Source organism: Amblyomma maculatum, chromosome 6 (assembly GCF_055883805.1).
Source record: "Amblyomma maculatum isolate TAMU_Amacu chromosome 6, ASM5588380v1, whole genome shotgun sequence".
NCBI classification, from domain to species: domain Eukaryota; kingdom Metazoa; phylum Arthropoda; class Arachnida; order Ixodida; family Ixodidae; genus Amblyomma; species Amblyomma maculatum.
In genome coordinates, this window is record NC_139349.1 from 105,662,526 (window position 1) to 105,679,302 (window position 16,777).

Below are 16,777 nucleotides of genomic sequence, written 5' to 3' on the forward strand. Positions count from 1 at the left end.
AATGTATGCAGTGTGTTAACAGCGTCGTGGTTGAGGTTTTGAAGCAACTCAGCTGGAATACCATCAATTCCGCTTGCTTTGTTCTTAGCAAGGCTGGCTAAGGCCCATTCAACTTCACTCTTCAGGATGCCCGGCTCGAGATCAGTAATCACAACCGTCCTATGTTGGGATTGCACATCCGGGTCCTTCTTGTACAGTTCTTCTGTGTATTCCTGCCACCTCTTCTTTATCTCTGAGGCTTCAGTGAGGTCCTTGCCTCGTTTGTCCTTTATCACGCCCAGCTTAGCACAGAAGCTTCCTTTGATATCTTTGATTGTCTTATACAGAGCTCTTGTGTTTCTTAATTGGCTGTTGTCCTCAACTGCTTGACACTGTATGTTCAGGAAGGCATTCTTATCTCTCCTTGCTATTTTCTGAAAATCCGCATTGAGAACCTTGTATCTTTCTCTTTCCCCCATACCTTTTGCCATCCTCCTTTCCTCAGCTATTTGCAAAGCCTCTTCAGATAACCAGTTTGCTTTTTTGCATTTCTTTTGCTTTGGAACTACCTTAGTAGCAACTTCTTGTATTATATCACGAACATCAGTCCACATCTCTTCGGGCTCTTTGTCTTCTAGATCTAATTCTTGAAATCGATTCCTCACTTCCACAGCATATTCTAATGGAATCTGATCCAGATCATACCTGAAAGGCCTTCTAGTTTTCTGCGTTTTCCTCAATCGAAGCTTAATTTTGGCAACAAGAAGCTGATGATCGGTGCCACAATCGGCCCCAGGCCTTGTTTTTACTGCTTGTATAGCGCTTCTCCATCTCTGCCGGCAAATAATATAATCGATCTGATTCCTGTACAGACCGTCCGGTGAAATCCATGTGTACAGGCGCCTCTTGTGCTGTTGAAAATGAGTATTCGCTATGGTCAGGTTGTTTTCTTGACAGAACTCTACTAGCCTCTGCCCAGCTTCATTTGGCTCACCAAGACCGAACTTGCCTGTAATTCCGGATATTTCTTCACTCCCGACCTTAGCATTCCAGTCTCCTATGAGAAAAACGACGTCTGATGATGGGGCGCGGTCTAAAAGGCATTGTAGGTCCGCATAAAATCTCTCAACGTCAGCTTCTTCAGCAGCAGTGGTCGGTGCATAGACTTGGATAACTGTTATGTTGAAAGGGTGACCTTGGATCCGAAGTGAAATCATTCGGTCGTTTTTGGGGTTGTACCCTAGCACTGCTTTGCCCATTCTTCTGTTTACTATGAGAGCGACCCCATTCCTTCTCTTGGATTCGTGCCCACAATAAAAGACATAATGGTCGCCGGAGTTAGACTGCACTAGTCCAAATTCCCTGCATTTTTGGTTGCCTAAAATGAAGCAATGTTTCTAAACAAGCTACATCCTAATGAACACTTTAGTCATTACACACAAAATAAATACATTAAACCTTGTTGTTGGTGCATGCAGCATTAGTTCCTTATGCACCATAAAAATCAACACAATGCTGTAAGGTATACCTTGTTTAGCTATGTTATACGAGATAAGCTTTCGGCCTGGTGTGGCTCTTATTCACGTGACAGCGCTGTCATGCGGATCTAATGTCCCAGCGATCGAAAAGGGAAATTTTTCAAATTCTAACCTTAATTTAAAAACTGTGAAGACGATTCTACAGATCTCTGAACACCCGCGGGTGTTTGGTTTAGACTGGAGCACTCAACTGTTTTACCAGCGGCCTCCTGCTTTGTTTGTTGACAGCCTGGGGTGAAAGTGTTAAAGAGAAGACATTTTAGAACATTTAGTGCGTTTCTGAAGGCGTTGCGTACCATTACGGGGCCCACAAAAAGCAACTGAATGTCAAACGACGCCTAGATAGGCTTTCTAGCAAGACAGCGGTGTAGCGTGGAAAATCGCTCCGCCGGTCCAGCGTTGGCCGCGGATTTGAAAGGTGAAGTGTTCGAACTTAAAGCTACTGACCACACTTGAAACACTGAATTGTGCATGGTCAAGGCAGAATTTTTCTAACACTGCGCACTGCAGCAGGTAGCTATCGAATTCGCGCCCTATATTATAAAAATCCGTCCTCTTTTCAAAATCATTGATACGTCCACGGTGGAACATTTTTATGCGCCTCAGGGTAGGCCAGCCAAGGGAGCGCGGATGCGTGGTTGTAGCAACGATCGCTTGCATGACACTCTCTGCACAATTACAAGAGTCAGCTTCTGCAACGAAATGTGCAGCGCACATTTTCTACCCCGAACCGAAGTCCGGCGACGCATGCATATCTCCCGCTCGTTTCAGAGCTGCGGCCGTTCAATCGGGTCACGCTAACCTCGAGCATGCGGGGGTTTAAACTATTGTACGCAAAATTCAAAGACGAAAAAAAAAAAAAAGGCGCAGGCTGAGCACTTGTCTAGTTTTTCCCTAGATACCAAAGAATGTTGCTGTTCGTAGGGAAGCGGATCATTCGCGCTTCCGGCTTTTTGGTTGTGCACTCGTGTATTGCGGTGCAGCGGGTCTTCGCCTCGACCAGTCGACGTGCAGCTCGCCGCTGTAGCAGCGTAGGCCTCTATTAGATTTGATGCCAGCGGCCGGTGCGCCAGTATGTACAGTTGAAAATTATTCATTTTTACAGCGCGCCGCTCCTGAAGCAATGTTTGCGATGTTTACTATAATAATTAGAATATCTAAATGGGTTTCTAATAGGTTTTCTAAAAGTAAAAGTTACACAGATTTAGTGAGTAAAAAGTAATAGATTACAAGATCTTAGTACGGAAGCAGCAGGTCTCCAAACTTGCAACTTTGGGGCGAAAATGGCGTTTTCCTATTCTAGTGATACATGTTGTTTTTTTTTTCGAGAAAACTACTGCGTAGCTGGCAAAACTAATGCTAAGTTCTTTCTGTCGAAACACTTATTCACCAAATATAAAAAAAAAAAAACTAAATAACGTCGATTACCGTTCTATGTACTGAGTGTCCCAGCTAATATGAACCAAGGGTTAGAAAATGAAATATTCGAGATAAACCAGGGGAACGAATTGCATACAGCGCGAGCCATCTTGCGCACTACAGGAAATTTGTTGTTTCGGAAATAATTCCTTAGTTAATTATGGTAATTTCTAAAATTTACTTAATATAAACTCTAGGCAATAAATGTGATTTGCAAAGTTGTAGAGCACCTTGAGAAACCTCCGACACTCCCCTGATGGGGCTGGGACAGGTAGGTCACTGGCCCTTGCGGCGGGGGCTAGCCTGTTCGAGTTTTTACCTGTTGTAGGCCGTCATTGCACCCGCCACCTCTTCGGTGGTGAACGACAGCTGTTGCTGCGGCGCGCGTCTTTCTCTCCCTCTTCCTTTTCTTTCTTCTGTATTTTCTCTTCTGTCTGCACGAGGCAGCAGAGGTGGCTCAGCTACAGAGCCAGTAGCAGGCCCGTGCATTTTCTTTTCCTTCTTCCTATACAGCCACAACAACAACAACATTCCCTTTATTTGCGATATAAACGTCGCACTTATGTCTTTTTCCGAGTTCCAGAGAAAGCCCGTGATATACAAAAACAATCACGTGACAAGCTTATTCGCGCGTCACGATTGTGCTGCTATTAACCGTAGACTGAGTCAACCAAAATCACTGGTGCTTCCACGTTAAAATTTAGTCGAACTTTATTCTTTACTTAATAAATATAGCAAACGTCTACTTTAAGAGGAGTTACTAAAACATTTCTTTCTTGCCGCATTTGCTTCAGTAAAAAATAGCAAACATTGTTCCAGGAGCTACCAGCTGCAGAAATGTGGATTTTCAATCCTATATTCTGCATGAACAATTAAGCTGCTGTCACTGAAACTTTTTATCTTGATTATGAAGGCCATTTTCCTAATTTCTACAGAATTTGAGGCTCCAGACCGCTAGTTATATTCTCCGCAACGTACCAAATTGGCCCAAATTTTGAAAACAGTGTGCTATTTCAGACAATAACGGCCGATCGCCCACGACGACAGTCTATGTTTTGACCAGTGTGCACGTGCGTGTGTCGTGAACAGTTGCATGGATGCTGAACTATTGCGGAGGCCCGCCCGATGTTCCGAGTGCTCAGTGACCTAAGACATTTACGGATGGGCCTCAAGCGAACTACTGTATACTGTAACATGGTGTATATATTTCTTTTATTTTTACCTACCCTTTTCTTTTTCCCTCTCGCTCACCTCTTTTATTTCCTCTACCGCTTCCTCGCTATCGCTTTATTTCCGCCGCCCCAGTTCAGGTGCTTCAGGTATCAGATAGCAGATACCGGGGCTGGCAAACATATTTTCCTTCCTTTAGTATATACAATAAATAACCACTACAACAACAACACAACAACAACCAGCGGCAAATTTCATCCCAGTTTAAAATAAAATAACATCATCTTCGATTTATATTAAAATCTCACTGAAAAACCGTGAGTACCAGAGAATAATTACTGACTTGTTTAAAATGGTGTCCTATATGTTGTTTAATATTATAAAAAATAATATAAAGCAGAGCTTGCACTGAAGAATAGCAATATTTAATCCTACATTGTGTCACTATTAAATAAGGTGTTGCCACTAAATCGTTTTCTCTATATTACGCAGGCATGATTCTTTATTGAAGGAATAGCCAATAGCTCCGGAGGTTTTTGTTCGGTCTCCACATTACTTCGAAATTGGCCAAAATTCAATAATGATAAAAAATAAGCGAGTTTGAATACAATTTAAATAAACATCACCATATTTAACTTTCATTTAAACCATCTGAAAATAATACTCAGTCCTTCGTAAATGCAATACTAAAAAGAATTGCATAATATAAAATAAAATATTGATAATAAATATAAACCTGAGCGTATGGTTTTATGCTCTAGAATTGCTTAGGCCTTCATCTTAAGGAGTAGGCGTCAGAAAATGTGATTCATTATTTGCTGTCTTTTGTTAAATTCTATCTCATTCAATATGCAAAGCGTTCTCAGCGCTTATAAGGCCGTTTTATACTTGCTGTCAGAGTTGATGGTAGTTTAAAATGGAATAAATTCACTGTTTCTTGCATGGTATTGGGAAACCGCAAAGGACGGTTAAGCTTTTACTCTCTCCTGTAACCTTTTTTTTTTATTATTTTGCGGCGTAGTAATATTCAATCCAGCTCTTAGTTATATTATTTCTAATCTCGGTTATGATAAAAAATTACAATAATATAATTTTGAAGACTATTGTCGTCAAGTGCACTTAAGTACTATCATAAGAAAAACACTTCGCAGCATATGATAGATTTCGTGAAATTATATGTTTTGATGCCTGCGGCGAATTATCCGATCTGGCGAGTGTTATTATCGAAAGAGCTATCTAGCCGAGCGAAAATTGCGAGGCAAAACATAGCGAACCCGCCATTCACCTAACCTGCAAAGTCTAATACAAAATGAGAGATGCGAGGCTATTATCGTCGTGGTAAAATATGAAAAGCTACTTTTTCTTTTTCGCTGGAGCGACACCGCCTGGCAATGAATGGAGCATGCGCGGCAGCTTGTCAGACTACCCAAGAAGCTTGTGCGATTGTGAAAGTGCGCCTTTTGGGTGAGCCTCAAGAAATCCTCTCTTTTGAATGAGTATTTTAAGAGTGTGTCCCAGTTGAGCAAATATTTACCCGAGGGGTTTACAAATCGATTTTCCTCGAAATGAAGAGGCGCTCTTTTTCAGTCTGCTTCGAGGCACTCTCCAGTATTTCACGACTCGCACCATCATACGTTTTATTGTATGTTGTTTAAAAAATACCCCGGCTTGAAAATGGTGTTTCTGATTTCACAATTTATGCTGCACATGGCGACTTTTACCTTAAAATGCATCAAATGCGTTGTGTGGAAGAAAACTGCTTTTCCCTTACAAAAATGAGTTTTGAAACTCTATTGTTGGACTATTGACCGCCTTTTGAATTTATTGAATTTCGATAGACATTCAACCCCAGCTGAATGCAATCTTTACAGGGCCAACAGAATTTTCATTGTGTTCTACCCAATAGACTTTTTGTGCAATTTTTTCTATGTGCTTTTTGTTGTCAGTTTTCAACGTTCACGAACAATTAGCGTGGACTGTTCATGCTGGCCCATGTTTTTAAGTAGTTTTAGGCACAAATGATAAGAGCATGATGTAACAATTTCGTTATGAATTTTTGGTCTCACTTGTAATCAATTATTGGCCACATTCTGCGAAGGGAAATATAAGAGCAGCATGCAGTTGCGTGCTCGTTCATGTTATATAAAAGTACATATTAACGGTGCACACTTAGCTCAAGCTTCGCAACACAGTGAAAATATGCCCTAAAAACTTCATGATGGCAAAGCCTCCACTAATAATGCAAATACATCGTTGAATGTCAATCAGAATCCGTAATGGATCAGCTTCTGTATGTCGCAGAAGGTAACTTTAGTGGTAGGACATATTTTATATTTATCATAAAACAAGTTCAGTGAGTCATCATACTAACAAACAGGATCCTAGATTGAACCCACCATGTAGGGCAGGACAGAGCTTTTTTAAACCAGTTCCAAAGTTCACTATATATATGCTTCAGGGTCTGACATTCTGCCCAAGCATAGGTATTTTTGCCCGTAGCTTTTTGCCGCAAAATGAGGTGCAGTCTGTATTGGAATCCTCCACCGCTATATGTCTTTGGAGAATTTTACTGTTATTTTTTTCTTTTCCTTCCTTTCTTAAAGTGGACATCATGCTAAAATGAAGTCACTTTAAACATTGAGGGGTTCTAATAATCACGGATTGATCCCACGCATACTATAGAGTTAACACGCATAGCAAAAACATTCGCGTATGAAAAAAAAAAGAAGAAAAAAAACAAGATTGCATGCGTCTTCTAACGGCGACTCTTCTTTTCAAAGAAGCATTCGGCCGCCGCCTTGCCCCTGTCCGCATCCCACTTCCCCCGTGCCCCGTGAACGGCGCCAGCATGTCCGGAGAGGTCGAGGGTCGCTTCCTGTCGGCTGGGGGGAAAAAAGGGGGAGGGAGGAGGGGTTGCTCCCGCTTGGTCTCCGCTCTCTGCCTTCACCGTGGTTTGTTTTCACGGAGATGACCTTGGCTTCAGCAGTCGCGCAGCGGGGGTGGCGGCTTTTCACCGAAGCTGTTCTTCTGCGCCCCGTTTTCTTTGCACGCAGACGCGGGTACGCTGAGTGCGGCGATGTGCCAGTTCAGTTGGCGTTTTCCCGCCACCGTGGTCGCATCTTGCACTGTGAACGAAGCACCGTATGTAGGTTTTTCGCTGGTGATTATCACGAAGATCGTTTTGTTCAAATTGGAGCGCGAACGTACGAATTTAAGTCTTCGGAGGACTCCGCTCTTGAGCGGCAGCTTCTGCGCAAGGAGGACGTGTTTAAGAAGTTCAACAGTCGCAGGCGTTTTGGATTCTAGGCGAAAAGCCGGCGCGAGCGGAGGGAGCGTCTGCACTTTGGTGAGTGTTTTACTTTTTCCTATTCGTGTTTGTGCCAGTCTTGTACTGTGTGTGCTACAAGGTGAAGCCCGCATGTAAATATTTCTAGCAGGCAAACCAGCCTCGTCGGAAAAAAAAGGAGGGGGAGAGAGAGAGAGAGAGAACGAGGCTTGTCTTTACGCGGACGCTGGGGCCGATGGAACGCCAGCTGGAATGGCGACATTTTCGATCTTTCTTTTTTTTAACCGGTGACCGTTTTTGACGGATTGTTCGGCACAGTGCTGTACTCTTTCGATACGCTACTCGCGCTGAGACGGACACATTATCGAGATCATAATATGCCTCTGTCACACATTGTGGATTATTGAATCTGTGCAGCTCCGCCATTTTTGCAGTGTTTGTTTTGTTTCCACTCATTTTAGTGCCTATAGTTGGTAATTTTGCTTCAAGTTTTCTGGGTAGTAATGCTTGTGACCTGCGCTTTGCTATTTATATTCACAATGGGATCTTTGACGGCAGCATATATTGTTTATTAGGGAGAAATGAACGATGTGGTAGTGCTGCCGAGCTGTGGAGGCGGCGGTCGATGCCGTCTTAGCAGTGAAAGACAGTGACAACTCATTTTAGACAAGAAATTTCTTGAGCTATGACGTGGAGCAGCGCACAAATGCCTTTGCTCTATTTTTAGGTTAGTATATACCGCAACTTAATTATGATTTATATTGTTTATTTCAGCATCACATGCGAGGAGTTCCCGGACGTATCAGCGTTTTACGCAAAGAACAGCCTGGCGTCATACCTTGCACATGAATTGAAATAAAGCAAATAAACAACCCAGCTCATGTTATGGGTTCACCAAAGATGCATATTTTTTCTTTCTCATTAACGCGCATTTTTTATTCTGTGTTCCCTTTCCGCTGCGGATTAACAGAAAATGCTGCGTGATCAACGGTTAGCCAGGAGCAGGCACGAGGTGGTTTACATTAATGCAAAAGTAGCACAGCACATATCCTTGCTGCGGTCTGTCAACACATTCTATGTTCTGCTGACCAATCAACAATTTAGTCAGTTTAGTGTAGGTTAATGAGTGAGTAAGTATAATGGGGCTTAAAAGATCAAGATCTGTTTTGTTCTTTTATGCCTCACTATGCTTATCATTAACCAGCACTGATCAGACAGGATTGTTGATTGGTCGGGCAGAACATAGAATGTGGTGACTTATCGCAGCTAGGAGATGTACTGTACTACTTTTGCATTAATGAAAATCACCCCGTGTCTGCTCCTGGCAAACCGATGGTCGTGTACTATTTTCTGTTGTTCAGGAGTGGAAAGGTAGCAGAAAATCAAAAAGCGTCACTTGCAGAGTTTCTGAAGCATTTGAGCCTGAAATCAACAGAATTTCAGTTGCGCGAATTCCAAAAGCGCTCTTAAGAAACACATGGGCCACTATTTCATAAGCGCTCAACAAGAGGTCAACACTGCATCATCCAAAATGTTGTTGATTATCGACAGACTTTCAACAGCGTGTATTGACACAACGCTTTCGAATTTCTATAGAAACCCTACATGCATTTTTGTAAGGGTTGAAATTTTTGTTTACAAAACTTCCTACTGGCGCTGAGCCTAGTTGACATTATGGTTAACTGCAGGATTTATTACATAACATACCAGCAGCACTCCGTAGCCGCTCGTTTGCAGTAATCACTGCATTCGCAAGATCACGACCGCTATGAGTTCAACGCTGCATCATCAGCTTGCAAAGTACTGTTAGGTGTCTCTGGCCCAAATAAAGTATCGTTTACGCACAAGGAATACTAAGTGTCCTGCAATCAAGTATGGCAAGCCTTATTCAATGAATTGCAAGCTTTATGGAACGTTACCAAATACCAAGTTCTGGAAAAGATTCCGCAAAGCCCTTTGGGTTAAACGAAGCGTACTGCCACTAACATCAGCCCGGGGCGTCCATCTCTAGCACCGTTGGCAAGCTTTCATCAAAGAACTTTCAAGCAGCCGGAGAGTTCCTACTTGATCTCCATGCATTCTGCCTGCTCGTCTCGAAGCAATGCCTTCGCGGTTGTCAGGCGACAGCACCCGCTGTCTGACTTCCTCATCGTTGCTGCTACTTTCGTCATCGCTTTCTGCTCGCAAGAGCGGTGCTCCGAAGAGTTCAGTTTCACTGCTGGCGCCACTTCCTTTTTTTCTTTGTTACACGAAAGAGAGATAGAAAAGTTTCCTGCCCTTGAACCGGGCCCCGCTACGTTCAGGACGCGGTGAGGGCCGAGTTCCTGCGAGCTGGGAGAGATAAACGACGCTCATAGCGGATGGTATTCTAAGCGCACAATACCTGCCGTTATTTTGCCGGAACACACTTCGAAAGCAAACCTCGGCAGCGTATTCAGGATCACACAATATCGGAGGCTCTGCTTCAGAAAGGTGCGTATTTTTCGCGTTGTGAAGACTGTTCCGAGTGCGTCTTGCAGTGTCAAAACATCGTATGCCACGGTGAAGTTGCTGCAGTTGATCAGATAGGAACTTCGGCTTATGCGAAAGAAAACCAGGGCCATAAACTGTCAGGAATATCTTACAGGAAATTATTATGGTGGTGTTCCGGGAGTAAAAAGCCTTGTTATTGCTTTTTGGCAGCCAGATTTAGTTAGTGAAGTCAAGTTTGTAACATGCCAAATTTCTCCAAGTGTGTGTATTAATTTGCGGCTGCTGGTTATTGTGGGCCCTCTTCATTTTTTTATTTTATTTTGGTGAGGAAGGGCCAACTTTCATATGTGAATTGTTAAACTGGACGTAAGGCACTACATTTTAAAATATACTTTTTTTAGGGCCATGCGCTGCCTTAATCTGCGGTAAACACTGATGACCATGTGCAATAGCATGGCGTCACAGATGCCAACCTAGACTAGTAGTATATGCGTATATGCCGGTAGGACGACTGCAAACTGCTTTATACCAGGACTATAGGCCAAAATAAAATAAAACTGTCACAATGGTACCGTAGCTAAATCATGTAGCAAATGCAGAAATCTTTGCGCAAAGATGAAAGTTGATGGAGACGACTTGCAATCCACAGCGCAGAGCATGTTGTAGTTTAACACGCCGGGTAATCGGCAGCGGTGATAATTACGTGGTTAAGTGGAAAGCCACGTACATATTTCCGAATAAATGCGATGTATGGAAAACAAATTCGTCGATAGCCACGACGTTCCTTCTAGTTTCTTACAATGCACTCCTGGGTCCGTCTAGTTCGTCTTGTTATCCTAATTTGTTTGGAACTTTCTTGAATTGTGCTTCAAGCCGACAGCATCACCCAGTTATGTTTTTATTCATCGCTGCTTTTCAGCGTTTTCGTGGTTTTATTTCTCACTGTCGAAAGTTAAAAAGATCTGCTCCGTTCACGAAGGGGTGTCATCTGCATCTGATACCGCAGCATGAGGCGTTAAAGAGAACGCTTTCTAAAGAGCGGATACGGTAGCCATAGATTCACCAGAAAAGTGACACAAACATATTCTGCAAGACACCGGTCTATTCCGGACCAAGAAAATTTTCCAAAGGGCACCACCGGTACGGTGGAACAGCGCATGCGGTATGTGCGCGCGAGACGGCAGTTCTATGATGACAGCAGAACGGGAGTTAGCATCCTAACTTGCTAAAGCAAAACTAACTGCGGCGGGAACGTGACAATGTGGTAGAAATAAGGCTCGATGCTGTGCATGAGACACACTATACCCACTTGGCAGCCTTTAAGGCCAATTAACGCACCTGTTCCATCCCCTTAGGTGCCGTTCCAATGATCTCTCCTCAAAGTTGTTGTCGTCCATCGGCCGGGCACATCGCGATTGCTCGCTCCGGATACCTCTATCAGGACGTCCCTCTCATTTCTTTGTCCACTGCTTTTGCCCACTGCAGCAGCGATCAAGACATGCCGCTTGGAAGCCCGCGGCTGCACCCCGCGAACAATATAGTCCGCGCACGAGCACCTGCGTTGCTCCCGCAGGCACCTATAGACCAACACCGTGTTTACAAACAAAGGGGGCGCTCGCGGCGCCGCAGCCGACTGGGGGTGAAAAATAGGCTTAGCGCCCATAGGAATACATGGAAGCGAAAGATTTCATTTCAGTTTTCTCATTTCAAAGAGCGCCTATGACGTCGTTATTCGGTACAGAGCAACCATGAACATCCTAGAACAGATAGTGAAAGTATGAAATCTCATTACCGAGGCGAAGTATTTTTAAAACACCGCGAAACGTATGCGGGTGCGAGTTGGGAGGGCGACTGATAGAAACACATGTAAACACAACTTACCGCAACAATTTACTCGGTTCAGCAGCGTTGAACCATTCTCATTTTTTGGTGAACGTCTTGTGTCACGCCCTGACATCATGTTGCATGGCACACTACATTCCCTTGCAAGTACTGCAAGTCTGACGACTTGCGGGACAGTTCACAGCACGATAAACTGACCGCGCACAGTTGCAGACGGCAGTGCGCCACCGGCGCTGTCGCTAGCAGGCGCTGCGGAGCTGGAGGCGGCCGCGGTGGGTATCGCCAGATACGCTGTCGTCTGCTGCAATGCGTGAATCTCGTTCGATCCATATTGTCGTATGGCGTTTGACAACTGCTTTTTAAATGTAATTCTGTCTAGCACGTATCACTGGAGCGACAATATTATCAAGCTTATTTACCCTAAGCGGCAGCATATCAGACTGTAAGCAAAACTGCGCGATTCGCTACACCCAGCTTGCCTTTTGGCGGTGTCTGGATTCATAACACAGGTTATTCGGGGAGTTTTAAAAGTAGACTGCCTCCGTAATGACGCACCATACTTTTTCACACACTTCTTCAAAGCGCTGGTCAACGTTTAACGACCGGCCACCACTTCTGATGCTCTGTGAAATGAGAAAAATGTTCCGGTAAGTTGTGTTTACATGTATTTCTACGGGTCGCCCTCCCAACTTGCACACCCATACGTTTTGCGGTATTTTAAAAAAACTTCCCCTCGTTAATGAGATTTCATACTTTCGTGATCTATTCTATGATGTTCATAGTTGTTTTGTACTGAATAACGACATCACAGGTGCCCTGTGAAATAAGAAAACTGCTTAGAAATATTTTGGTTCCATGTATTCCTATGGGCGCTAACCATATTTTTCACCCCCAGTCGGCTGCGACGCCACGAGCGCCCCCTTTGTTTGTAAACACGGTGTGATGGCGAGAAAAAAAGCTTGCGGGAAGAGCTGGTCAAGTTTGTGTGGCTAAGAGGGTATATAAAGCCCGACACAGTACAAATGAGGTTTCTTTTGCATATAAATATCGGTAATAACAGGCATTAGAAAAGGTAAGTGCTATTATTTGTACTCTGAAGAACTATGATTTCTCATATTCAGGATTATACTTCCTGTAATTAGTCGCCTGGTTGCAAATAGAAATTGATAGCGGAATTAGTAATGTCCATACATGTTTTTAAATTTTATAAAACACGATTGCAGCCAGGAGACGAAGCTGACAAAATTTCGTCCATCTCGGGAGCACTACAGATTTCCTAGATCATGTCACCCTTCGGCGAACTGGATGATGCTGCGCCACTCTTCCCACCAGTGCAAGCTGTTTCACTCACACGCGCGCTTTAGAGTGACTGAAAGGAAGAAAGCGGGGTAGTATGTGCATAGCTTTGTTGAACGCACGCAAAATACGTTCCCTTTGTATAGACGCGAGACGAACCGAAACTTGTAGAGCCACGAAGCGCAGAGTGGTCACGTTTTCACAGTTTCGAAATTACAGCACCTATATTCCTGTTACTAAAGACCGGCTACAGATTGGCAATTTCTATAAGGAAACAAACCGTAACTGGTAAAAAGAGAACTACGCAGAAAGAGTTGATGCGATTGCTGGTAACATGATTCACCTGTTTTCTTCTGTACACGGACAATGGTATTACATGCCGCAAAACCTGTCTCCGAGTTAAAAGAAATCAAACATTACAAACTTTTTTGGCAGCCTTTCTCGATGATGATGGTGATGATGAAAACGTTCATAGAAAGCCACATTGGCTTAGATTAAGGGAAGGCTGATCGGGTCCCTAGTCCGGGACACCGTTGGTAAAAGCCGCTGCCCGTGATCTTTCGACGAGGGCTCGTTGTTGCTTGAGGTCCGAGCTGGACAGGGCCGCCTCCCAGCCTTCCCACGTTGGCTGATTTATTATGTCAACACTGGTCTTTTGTTGACAAGCCCATACCATGGTATATTTTTGCCTTCTGGCCACAAAATTTGCACTTTTTCTAGATATATTACAATACAGACAGCACTTTTGTAAAGGTCATTAGATTATTATTTAAAAGGTACCTGGGGAATAAATTTGTTCAGTTAGTAGTTTGTGTCAGGGTCACATTTTCTTTGTTTCAGATCGGGATGCGCCGGCCGATGAAAATTTGCGGTTTACTTCTGTGGGCTGCGACACCAGTCTTTGGCCTGAGTATGTCACTGAACTGCACTAATTTCACCGACCGGGAAACGCTGCTGGAGCCCTATCGGCGCTGCAACGTGACCGTTGAGCATGGATACCTCCACGCCCTCTGCAACATCTCGTTCGGGTTGCAAGTTCATGAGAATTTAATCCGCCTCGAACCGGAGACGATTACGGTGGAACGACATCTCGTCTCCGACGAACCTGTGGACGAGAATACCCCGGAAGGTGGCATCATCTGCCTGTCGCTTCACTCAATCACTTTAAGGAAATGGAGCAACTTCCCACCAGTAATAGGTCAGCAGAACGATTACTCACTGACGGTCAACTACACCCAATCTGGACTGTTCCACTTCAACTATCTTCTCGTACAGATTCGCCAGTTGACATATAAAGCTACGTTTGGCGAACCCGCGCAAGCCGCAATTGCCATCTGCAACGGGACTCGAGCTGACAGAATCTGCAAATTTGACGTTTACGGCTTCGTTGAACATAATACGCGCAATTCTACTGACCCAGAATTCCAGTTGGATAACGTAATGCGCATGCTCTTCATGAATTGGAATATTGGCTCTTTAACATATGAGGTTATGAACATCACATTCAGACAGAGCGTCAAGCATATCCCTTTATATCTGTCTTTACCCCTCTCCATGACTCCTATAAGGCATATTGTATTCTACAAATGCAATTTTCATAACATCACATCTCGCGAAATTCCAAGCTTTCCGAATCTCGAGCGCCTAGAGTTTTTCCAGACGCCCATAGAGGAGATTCATGCCGTTGCATTTTTTCGGAACCCAGGCTTGAGACATGCCTCTTTCATAGGCACGAAACTATCCGGCATTCCAGAGGGAATATTTAACTTAACGCGGCTAGTAACGCTTGACATATCCGATACCGATGTTCCACGTAATATCAAGTTCGAATTCTGCCCCCTGAGTTGTGAATGTAACAGCACTGCTCAACTGTTAGTTATGAGTAGAAGTCGCTTAGACTCATTACCTGATCAAGCATTCTGTGGATTTCCGCTGCTCAAGCAGCTCGAGCTAGAGAATTGTCACATAACGAACATCTCGGGGTCTCCGTTTGAATGCTTGGAAAACCTCAGCAATCTGTCTCTATCTGACAACAAGATCAGGTCACTAAGCGGAGAAGCTATGAAGGGACTTAAGAATCTCAGTTTCCTCAACCTCAGTAAAAACCGAATTGTACGGTTCGAGGGCCCACGAATATTCTCAACTTTGCCGTCCTTGAGGATGCTCATACTTTCCCAGAACGAGGTTAAAGAACTAGAGCTTGAGGTCGTGAAGTATGTGCCTATCGAGGAGCTAAATCTAGAGCATAATCAAATATCAAAGTGGAAGCCGCCTGTATTCACTAACATGAGAAAACTAAAAACCCTTCACTTGGAACATAACTTGCTATCCAGGATAAGCGACGACATGTTGAGCGACATTAGCCACGTCAGCTACGTCAACCTAGGATATAATTCATGGGACTGCTCGAGCTGCCAGCACAAGAATCTTCTTTCTGTACTGGAAAAGCATCCTGCTTATTGCTCCGACTGCTTTGTCTGCAAGGAACAAGATGACCATGAAGGAAGGCTCGTTGTCGATGTTCCCTGGAACATGACCGCTTGTACCCCGCCCGACCCCTACATAGTTTACGGTGTTCCTGCACTCCTCTCTATCTTATGCGCCTCCCTGATCGCCTACGCTGTTCACAGGTACCGTTGGTACTGCATGTACGGCCTGCTATACCTCAAGGTCTCCGTCAAAGGATTTCGAAGGCATAAGCAAGCCGGAAACTTTCTCTGGGATGGCTTCCTCTCGTACCACGCCTCGGACGCCGAGTGGGTGCGAGACGTGCTCGTTCCAAAGCTTGAATCGGCTCCCATGAATTTTCGACTCTGCGTGTCTGAGCGAGACTTCATCCCGGGCCTGCCGATCACCGAGAACATCTGCCGTGCCATAACACAGAGCCGCGTGTCGCTGTTCGTGCTCAGCAGGGAGTTCTGCCGCAGCCGCTGGTGCATGTTCGAGCTGAGCCTGGCGCAGCATCGCCTCTTTGAAAACGACCGCCACGACGGAATGGTGTTCATACGGAAGAATGACTTGGAGGAGTATGAGATGAGCCCCATGATGAAATACCTGATGAAGACCCGCACCTACGTCCAGCTGCCACCAGACGGCTCGAGTGAGGCCCTGAACAATCTCTTCTGGCTCCAGGTTCAGGCTGCACTGCAGCAGTAGATGTGCAGCTGAAAACTTTCCGGAATCCATGAAATGCGGGCTCTTGAGGTTAAAGTCATTGGCAGTGGTGCAATGCCAGTGTTACACAGCCTCTCTTGAGTGCCAATACTCTCGATAAACGTTTCAGAACGTTACCTTCCGTGTCAGGCTGACAGTACCGCTGACGCTAGATGACACTCAGATACAGCCCTAGTAACAGATGTAAGGGAATTTATGTGTACATTTTAGAGCAGATATCTTATGCGCCAATTCCTGGCTTGATCAACGTGCAATCTCTAGGATATGACAGCTAAGGCTCACATTCCGTAATAAAGTTTGTGACCACCATCTCGTTGCTGTTGGCATCTACGTAACAGGTGTGCAGCTACAGGGGGGGGGGGGACGAATTCACCACATTCGTAGCAGCATTCGTCCTGTCGTGCGTGATTCTTCGTGTCGTCATTTTTTTTCGTGCTGCGGACACTTGAAGATGGCCCAAGGCCGGGGACCATCTCATCACAGTTGACATTGAGAAACCTGGGCCACAAGATTTTGCTCTTCGTCCCTTAACCCATCGTGGGTGTTCAGAACAGACACATCACATAGAGCCTACAGTGAATGCCCGTGTTGAAATCCTGGG

The 16,777-nt window shown here is 44.6% G+C and overlaps 1 protein-coding gene across 1 annotated transcript; it reads left to right on the forward strand.

Moving 5' to 3' along the window:
• The first annotated feature begins 9,714 nt into the window (after positions 1–9,714).
• LOC146186495 (uncharacterized) lies at positions 9,715–16,486 on the forward strand. Its single transcript, XM_084607228.1, has 2 exons — positions 9,715–9,864; positions 13,843–16,486. The coding sequence occupies exon 2, from the start codon at positions 13,849–13,851 to the stop codon at positions 16,156–16,158; it is 2,310 nt and encodes a 769-aa protein (XP_084463354.1). The 5' UTR covers positions 9,715–9,864; positions 13,843–13,848; the 3' UTR covers positions 16,159–16,486.
• Positions 16,487–16,777: the final 291 nt, after the last annotated feature.